General features: G+C 43.4%; 1 protein-coding gene across 2 annotated transcripts; it reads right to left on the bottom strand.

The window, feature by feature from the left end:
* Nucleotides 1-1,950: 1,950 nt before the first annotated feature.
* Nucleotides 1,951-9,275, bottom strand: ZCCHC9 (zinc finger CCHC-type containing 9). Of its 2 annotated transcripts, none has more exons than XM_009979342.2 (5): nt 8,931-9,275; nt 7,518-7,668; nt 7,157-7,249; nt 5,961-6,029; nt 1,951-3,687 (listed from the first exon to the last, which is right to left on the bottom strand). In XM_009979342.2, the coding sequence occupies exons 1-5, from the start codon at nt 9,273-9,275 to the stop codon at nt 3,572-3,574; spliced, it is 774 nt and encodes a 257-aa protein (XP_009977644.2). In that variant the 3' UTR covers nt 1,951-3,571. The 2 variants fall into 2 exon arrangements, with proteins under 2 accessions (XP_009977644.2, XP_086485438.1); XM_086629312.1 differs by having other exon boundaries at nt 1,951-3,682; nt 5,944-6,029.
* Nucleotides 9,276-9,501: the final 226 nt, after the last annotated feature.

Genomic DNA, 9,501 nt, shown 5'->3' on the forward strand with positions numbered 1-9,501 from the left:
CCACGCTCGCTCTGTGCAGACTATGGCAGACAAGCTCTGAGGGGGTCGGTCAGTCTCTGTGGTTCCAATTTTTAGTGAACAGAGACACCTAATGTTCAGCTCTGAATACACACATGACACATCAGGGAGAAAGACCCCAAATGCTGTCTGCATCAGCATTTCTTATCAGCTGCTTAAGTGGCTTCTTACGCAGCAGTTTATAACTTGCCTTTAGAGACATTTACACTCTGAACTCAGCTGTGGGGCTACCAAAAGAGCTATATATGGAGAACAGTGTAAGGCATTTTTTAAGTATTGGTATTCTGTCCAGATCATGCCTACATGAAAGGTTCTGCCCTCTGCCGCCAACACTGAGGTCTTGGCCATCATAGTGCAACGCACTGCAAAGCTGGGCCATGTTCTACATGCAGCCACACATCTTTGGGGGTGTAGGGGGAGAGTGTCTTTTTGACGTAGACCAAGGATTGTATTTTACCAACCTCTATGCAACTTCTAAGACAAGGAGATTCAGGTTTCTGGTGCACAAACTCTGCTTAAACTTAATTATTTGCCTAACTTTTTTAATTTATTTATGGGTATGATGCATTTTTACATGCAGCACCTTTTACAACTGCTTTTCAAATACCTTTCTTCCAACTACACATACCTTTGTGAAATCATCTATGAGATTAGTGGGTGTATCTAAGAAGTAGTTTTGTCCAACAGTTACTGAAGATTGCTAACCTGTGCAGCTGTTTTAGAGAGAGTAGTGCAAGTGTTTCAGTACCTTTTTCCTCAGCAGTCACTGAAGCAGGGGACAAGAGGGAGGTGTACAGGCATCCAGCCCCATGCAAACAGGTATGATTGCCTGAAAAGAGCTGCTGCCTTTACACTGAAATTGTCACAGAGACTGTACCCTTTGATTTTCAAAGTCTGAAGAAGTCCATTATTTCTTCTCAAGGGACAATAGAGCAGTAGCCAGGTGTAAGAGCCCAACTTTAGAGTGCAAGATGGATCAAAGCAACAGGTGTGAAACTCAAGTTTATCTTAGCCAGTGATGGCTGTTAGGCTCACTGACCTGCAGAGGAGCACCACAGGGACTGCTTCACTGCGCTGAAGAGAAGGCGGGCAAGCTGGATACTAGCGTGCCCTGCTTGCGCTCCACCATTTTGAGCACAAACATTAATCCACTGCTTCTTGTGGGCTTTCTTTCGCCACACCTGCCCTTTCAGTTCTCCTGCTTTTAGCAGCCCCTTTCGTCATGCAGAAGTAACAGTGATGAGCTGTGGGAACAGCAAACTTTCTTTTCCTATGTGTTGTACACTATTTAATGTTAAAGGGACAAATTGTAGTAAAATTGTAGTAAGATTGTAGTTAAAGGGCCTCAGATTGTAGTAGCACAACTGGGTGACCAGCTCTTACTGAGAACCACTGACCCGAAGCGGCCATTTCCTCGAGAGGAGAGGCTGCGCTCTGAAGCCACAACTCGCACACCACACTATACACCAAGCCCTGACCTGGGAAGTACTGGTACCTCTAGGAAAGTCAAGGTGCACAGCTTCAAGTTCATGTTCAAGAACATGTTACAATATCAGGAGGTTTTTTTTTAAAGACAGGAAATTATCTAAAAAGATGCTTTTTAAACAATATTCTTATTCATATAATAGAAATGCTTTTTAAGCTGGAAAGTCTGTTGCACAATGTCCACATTAAAGTGATACTGCTTTGAGCTTTAATCCAATAGTTAATTAAAACTCTGTAATTAATCCTTGATTTCATCCACATCCCTCCCTTCCTCTTCCCCATTTAAATGTGTGCTCTGATTATTATAAACTGAATATACATGCCCTATCTTAGTCAACTTAATGTGCCTTTTGTATCCTGAGCAGAATCAGGAAACCTCAAATAAGAGCTATAACTATTGTATTCTTTAGCAGCATTTTATTAAAAATAACTAACATGTACAAATATAAAACATAGCCACACAGTTAAATTCCTGTATTTGTTTTTGCTGTAAGAAAAGTAAGTTCCAAACCTATGGTTTCAGTGGCTGGTCCTAAGCACCTCAAACCCAGTGCTGAGCTCAAGTTTGCTATGATGTGGTGTTCCTTCTTTGTTCTCACCAAGGTCGTGTATGGACCATTAGGACACTTTTATTGAAAAGGTAAAACTAATTCTTTAGACGCAATAGCTTTATCACTGTGGAGCTTTCCCTCAAAGACTGCTGCTTATCACTGTATAATGCCACTTGAAGTTTTCAGAAGGTTTTTGGCACACTGAAGTACCATATTTGTCCGATGGCAACCACGGATGTAGTAGAGGACTGAGAAGCCCGATGTCGCAGGTGCCTGCCCGCACAGCACAGCGGGGCGCGGTGCAGAGACCTGCCCAGCACCTGCCCAAGCTGCCCAGCACTGTGTCAAGATGCCCGTTCAGAACAAAGCACCACACGGCAGATGACCTCGAGGTGCACTTCTCCAGTAACATTGTGCTTTCTTGTCCACCTTAGCCGAGATGATCAGGCGCAAGTGAAAGCCTACCACTGCTGGCTGCGTAGGCTGAATTAGTACAGGATTTGGAGAGCTATTGCAGGAAACTCTGGTTTGAGTTGGTTTTCTAATTTTTTGAATTATGTATCAGTTTTTCTAAGGCTGCAGTTTTTCAGGCTGCAGACTCCATTTAAAAATAAATAAATCTGCCATCAAGCAGGTATGTCTAATACAAAGCAAAGTTTACTCCCAACCCACCAAGAGACAGAAGATTTTTGAGCACTTTCCTTGAAAAAAGTAAGGAAACCAAGCTTTCACTTGCTCTCTAACTCTTTTCAGGTATATTTCACCACAGGTGTCAGAGGAAGGGCATCATTCTGTTTCTATTAGTGAACACATACTCAAACAATCCAACATGCATAAACAATTGGGTTGACGCATGTACGTACTTAACTGAGTAGTAGGAATTTCACCCCAAGCTCTGTGGGCTGTAAGGTTTACTGATCACTTCACTACCAGACTGCTCAAGCTTGCACGTAGAGAGCAAGAAATCATTCCTTCTAAAAGGAGAAGGCAAAGCCAAACATAAGCCTTCAGAAAATACCCATAGTGCCTTTCAGAGAAATGCAGAAGTACTCTTAGGAAGATCAGCATGATTGTGTTCATCTCTGACATGAAAAAGCAGAACTCAAGGTAACAATGCTGACCACCAAAATCTAGTGGTCACAGACCCCCATGATAAAATACACATACCGTGTTTGGTTACTGCGACCAGATCCCTGTTAAGAGAAGCCAATTTCCCTCTTCAGAGAGCTGGCAGTGAGAATGAATGTAAATCAGAGGGAAGGCTGTATTACAGCGGAGATATACAAAAATAAATACCCACTTGTTGCATTTCTGTTGGTCTCAGCTTTTCAGTAAGCTAGGTGAGGTAAACTGGAAGGTAAACTGGAAAAATGAGGGAGACAAGGGGAAAAAAAAAAAAGAGAAGTTTGGCAACAGCAGCCTGCTTGATTTTCTGGAACCAGCAATCTACACTGTACAGTCACTGCTCTGGTGTGAAGCAGCACAGGCAATCTGTGACTTAGAGCCAAGAAAAGCCTTCAAAAAGTAACAACTTTGGGTACTTTCACTTGTGGTTTTTGCAGCTTTGGTGTTTCTGTAATCTCTTCATAATCTGCGCTCATTCCAATGGCCCATCGCCCAACTGTAACCTGATCTGCAGAGTGAGAGAAAGAGATCACGGAAAGGTTAAGGATTACCATCAACCCAAACATTTGAGGGAGATTTGGCCTGCAAAGGCCTGTCATTGATTGACCAAAGATGTATCAGTTTAGTTCTAGTTCTGAAGCCAACTCTCTTGACAAAGCTTTTTTTTTTAAACTGTTTTTTGTAAAATCCATTTCTTCCCCCCCACACATTGTCAAGCGTTCAGAAATCATTAAGACTCTCATAAGTCCTAATAACTCTTATGATAAAGATTTCCAGGTATGTCAAGCAAAACTAAACTTAAAAGAGGCACAGCAGAGCAAAATTTACGCTTCTCACCTTACATCCTGCATATAATCAACACCATCTTTTTGCTGTTCAAATGCTATTTAGACCAACTAATATCCCTTTCCTAGAGAAAACACCACTAACCAACCTGTATTTCTTTTCCGAATGACAATCTAATTTTGAGAGTAACAAAACAAATCATACCACAAATATCCCATGGACACATCAATGTTTACTTGGATTAACTTCTATATATTAAAGCAGGCCAAAAACTCCACCTGAAGAAACAATAAGCTGTAGTGCCTAAACTTCTTTCCCAGCTATCTGTTTTCTTCCTGTAGTCCATCTAGAAGTACTTAGCATTATGCAAACCGATTTAAAAGAATAGTACAGTTCTTACCAATGGTGTCACAGTTCCAATTAATTCAACTATTTTTAACCAGCGATACCAGCTTTGAAACATCAGTGTAAGGACTAAGATGTCCCTTGGGAAATTAAACAGCACTGTCGATCTTCATTATGGGCACAAAAGTTCTCAAAAAAAGATAGAAGAAAAAAATTCCAGTTCTGCTTCACATATAACTTAGAGTCCTTCTGCAGAGAGCAGAAAGGCTTGTCTGTTTTTTTAGCTTCTCTGCAAAGAGACAGTGGCTCTACAAATTGGCATGTGCCAGTTCCCATTAATTGTCACATACACGTGCACACCGGTGTTTCAGAAAGGCCTCTGAGCACCAGCCTCTGGCTCGCAGGCCTGTCGCACCTTTTGCAGCGCAGCAGTGGGACCAAGCGAGTCTCATGACTGCACCCTCCCATGCAAAGGTGCAAACTCTTTACAGGTTGCTTTCCTGCCTCCTCACATAGCAGATCTCCTCTCCTTTAGCTGGAGTGCACTAATGACCAAAGCCTCCCATTCCATGGTAACAGCTGACCCAGATTTGAGCAATGCTGTTCCCCACAAATGTTTCTTTTCTCCTACTGCATCTGCACAGGTTTTTGGTTTACAGGAAGCGTTAACCACACAAAGGCTGTTTGTCGTAAACGTGGCAGGCAGAAATCTAACAGAGGCTACGTTACTAGCCTTCAACTCAGCAGTCATCCCAGCGGGCACTGCCCAACAATCTGGCATGGCTGGCGAGTTTGGAGAAATTCTGAAGAGTCTTTTCATATCAGAAACTTCTGCCAGACCAGCATACATCTGAAATGTTACATATGGTCTGGGATGCAACAATATCATATATATAAGGTCAGATCTAGAAAACGGCTAAAGTATAGGCCTCTATTGCTTCTGCAAATATTTCTTACATAAATTCCACAAAAGTGGCATATTAACCTGAAAGTTCTATAAGCTGTACAAACAAAGTAGAAAAATGTACAAATGTGTCGCCACTTCATTAACAGAATCATTCTTCAAACCCTTGTTTGATGCTTTTGCCATCCTTGGCACAGCCTTTTGTATATAATGCAATTTTTCCACCCACACTGGTCACTGAAGATGTAAGTAAGCAGCTTATTAGCTGGTGAATCCAGCTGGACAGACCTCCTGTCTCCTCTTTCCCTCCTGTCTTGGCTGACTTGAACACTTGCCTGCACACGCAACTTTTACAAGCTGCCAGCACCACCACCCTGCAACTGACATTATATTCAGTTCCACCACTTGACACAGCAATCATCATCAGAAGAAACCATTTTTGTTCTGCAGCTGCTAGTTGTGAACAGCATCATGAACACTGGCTAACAAATACACATTAGCTCATATTATCTTCAGAAACCCACAAGCTAGATTTTGTTTTTAATGGAAAATTCAAGTTTTGCAGTGCAACTTCATGCCTCCTCCATACACTCCTTAATATAAGCACTCATTCCCAAAGGACAGTGACCTTTGCTAGTTCCAAGATCTCAAAACTTTTTTCCTCACCAAAGCCAGGCAAAGCAGTAAATAAACATTACTCAGCTGTGCACTCAAGATTCCACTCTGCACACTCCGCTGCATCTCACCTGAGTTCTGTTTTTCCGGACAGTCTTTTCTGAAGTGCTCCACGGAGCCACAAAGTTTACAGCCGCCACCTGTTACGAGAGAAAGTTATCATTCATCTAGGAAAAAAAAGCAAAACACCACTAAAATCCACCAAATACAAAACAACCCCTCTACCCTGTTCGCTCTTATACATACATTGAAAAATCTTGTTCTAGTTTTCTGTAGTGACAATCTGTAAATAGGATAGGGAAATGTCCCTATGGACAGGTCTGCACTCCTTGGCACAATAATAAAACATCATGGAGCAGACAGATAGCCAGCTTTGGAAGCCTGCAAACAGCTACCTCTCTCTGTGTGTCTCTGACAGAGCTGTTTGTAATCACATTGCTCTACAAAGCATCACATACTACAAATTCCAGTTGCCACATACTGAGTATTTCTGATTTGTTGGAAGTTGAGAAACAAGCTGAATTCTGCTGCAATTCATACTCAAAGGAACTTGTGAAATTAATAGGAGCTCCTTGAGAGGCGGGTAATCCAACTGCAGGTACTGAGATAAGAAATATAAATTCTACTCATAATCTTAACGTTGAAAGTAAAGTGATTCTTCTTCCAATTTAACTGTGCTATAAGATCATCCTTTTGAGTTTGCCAGACCTCAAGTTTGTACTGGGAGACAGAATGCTATTTGTTAGTGCCAACAGAGAAATCAGGCAGAGCAGAATCTGAGTGAAATCTTCAAACTTGGATCACACTTCTCATTAAAGTCACTTAAACGGAAGATGTCGTCTTTCTAGTGACAGCCCTAGTTTTGCATTAGTACCTCCCAAAGTCTTACACTACAGTACAAGAGTATGTTCTGACCACATACTTTGGTATACCTGCATTTAAATACACACTGACTGCACACCTACAGTCTACTAGGATTTCGTTTCTTTGTGTGCCTCTTGAAATTGCAAGTAAAAGCAAGTCCTCGTACGTTGCATCTCATCTCGTTAACACTAAGGTTACAATTAAAACACAAATCTCTAGGTAATCAATATTAACGCTGAATTTCCCAGATCTCCGCACAGTTAATCTGCTTTTACCAAGAGTAAAAGACATTTCGAAATTCCTTTTAGTTGGATCCTCCTTCACTTGCAATGTTACTTTGTTCTGTGTCAGGCACAGAACATACGAAAAATGTGTTTTGGTTTTAGTAAATTAGTACACTCACCTTCAGCATACAATCCTTTGGGATTATCTGGACATGACCTTGATAGATGCCCCATTTCACCACAGATGAAACATTTTGCATATGGAAACGCCCCTGCAAAATCCCATACAGTTTGTGATCCACATTAAAAACTTTGTAAAGTCACAGACAGCTGTGAACACACTATAATGACAACATTTGACAGCAGTATTACACTATGAACACTGTGCCGTTTCTCACACTGCCGGGTTCATTGTATTCCTTTAAATGTATTAACCCATCTCCTCAGAACAGTTAAACTAATGAAACACAATGCTTATGTTTCAATAGTCAGAAAACTCGGACCAAAGCACCTTGAAAAATACAAGTATCTGAGACGTACCAAGTGCTGGATCTACTTTTGCTTTGCATTTGCTGATGTCATGCTCTGTGGATCCACACCGGTAACAAATTCCCGTACCCATATCTTGACTTTCAAGTACTGCAGGGCAATCAGCAACACCATGGCCAGGTTCTCTACAGTGGAAACATACCTTTGAAAATAAAAATTAAGTTACATGCATTTTCATAGACAGTTCACACAGCAAAACACAGCATTTACAGGTGACATTTCTAAAGAATTCACTTACTCCTATTATCTGATTATCACCTATAGCCAGTAGACTTTTACTAGATCACTATTTCTCTTGGCTGAACACTTACTCCTATTATCTGATTATCAGCTATAGCCAGTAGACTTTTACTAGATCACTATTTCTCTTGGCTGAAATCTTGAGAGTACTATCAGATATGTATCTCCATTGTTGAGATTTGAGGTTACCCTAACACCAAAGGACAAGATTCTGTGAATGGCACTAAGACCTGAAAATCCCAGTTTGAAAAAAAAAAAAAACCAACCCACAACCCTTCCAGCTTTTTAGAAGGCAAACATATGAAGGGATTTTCTCCTCAGGGAAACATAGCTAGACACAGGAGACATTGTACCCTGTCACAAAGTAACTGTCAGTGGTCTATGCCATTAAACCATATTAGTATGGGTACTTTTCTCCGTTCACCAACACCACAACATACAGGGTATTCACTCACTGACAACTGAGTGTCCTGGATGAACGACAATGATTCTATGATTTTGACTACAGCGCAGTTCCCCGAGCTCTTTATTACTGCAACACGTGCTAAAGTAAATACAAGCAACGCTGCATCAGTCCTACAATTTACTCATTAAGAACTTAGGTATCTCACACTAATTAGCAGTAGGCTCTCTTTACTGTGTTCCCAGATTACATTCAGCATAAGTTTATGCTGAATGCATAAGTTTGTGCTGAGACAACTGCTTTTATACAGTCTCCTTAGAGTCTGCTAGAGATGCCACTCCGAATGTCAAGCTGGAGGCACTGCAGAAAGAGGCTTCGAAACAGCAAGAATGTTGTAGTGATGTATTTATATAGAGATGCACTGAATCAGTTTCACCTAGGAGAGAGACAAGAGGGGCTGGGAATTCATCAAAGGGTCCCAAGAACAGTGTTCAACCACAAAAGCCATACTAAAGGCGATGACTTAAGCTGAAATTCATGGTTTGTTTCGAAGTTCAGCCACTTAACTCTGCTTTACTAACTCGAAATGTCACTTCGCACACGCTATGACTCCAGCGGGTAACGCACTCGGCCTCCCCGCTGAAACGCCTCCTGGCAGCATCCGCAGAGAGTAAGAAATCTATTTTCCACGCACAGCTTTTGCCAAGTTTTAACAAGCTGCCACGGACAGGCACGCGCCCACGACTCAGGGCAAAACTCACCATGGCATTTTTCTTCATTTCTTGCCTCTTCAGCCTCCTATCCTCCCGCCGCTTGTCCTTCTTCAAGGCGACGGCTACCTCCTTCTCCAACTCAGCGCCGTCTGCTCCGGCCGCCTCTCCCGCCCGTGCGCTCCGCTTCAGGTACGCGGCAAACCCGTTAACGTCTTCGTTCGGATACTCCTTCTTCTTTTTGTTCTTCCTCTTCCTCCTCTCTTGCTCCTTCTTCAGGGAGAGAGGGCCCACGCGGCCCTCCCGCCCCGCGGGGCCGCTCGCCATCTCCTCCCAGGGGGTCGCCTCCAGCGCCTTCTCGCCGGGAGCGCCGCTCCGGCGGGCCCACCTGGTCATGGCGGCGCGGGCGGCGGCCGCCCGGGCGGCTCCCGAACGGACGGACGGACGGACGCACGCGGGGGCCCGCACGGCCCTCCCCGCCTACCCGGGCGCGGAGACGCCGCTCGCCCGAAGCCGCCGCCGCCGCAGCGGAGACCGTCCCGCGGGGCCGCCTCTCCGCCGCGCGCCGGGGCGGGCGTCTCGCGAGGTCCGGCGCGAACGTCACTTCCTCCCGCCGCCGGCG

Source organism: Tauraco erythrolophus, chromosome Z (genome assembly GCF_009769465.1).
Source record: "Tauraco erythrolophus isolate bTauEry1 chromosome Z, bTauEry1.pri, whole genome shotgun sequence".
Lineage (NCBI taxonomy): Eukaryota > Metazoa > Chordata > Aves > Musophagiformes > Musophagidae > Tauraco > Tauraco erythrolophus.

Excerpts from the sequence above, each read along its gene's own strand:
- ZCCHC9 (XM_086629312.1), bottom strand. The coding sequence starts at position 9,275 with ATGACCAGGTGGGCCCGCCGGAGCGGCGCTCCCGGCGAGAAGGCGCTG. Across the intron at positions 7,250-7,517 it reads AAAAGTAGATCCAGCACTTG|GGGCGTTTCCATATGCAAAA; the intron begins GTACGTCTCAGA and ends GGGATTTTGCAG. Across the intron at positions 3,683-5,943 it reads CAGGTGAGATGCAGCGGAGT|GTTACAGTTGGGCGATGGGC; the intron begins GTGCAGAGTGGA and ends TCTGCAGATCAG.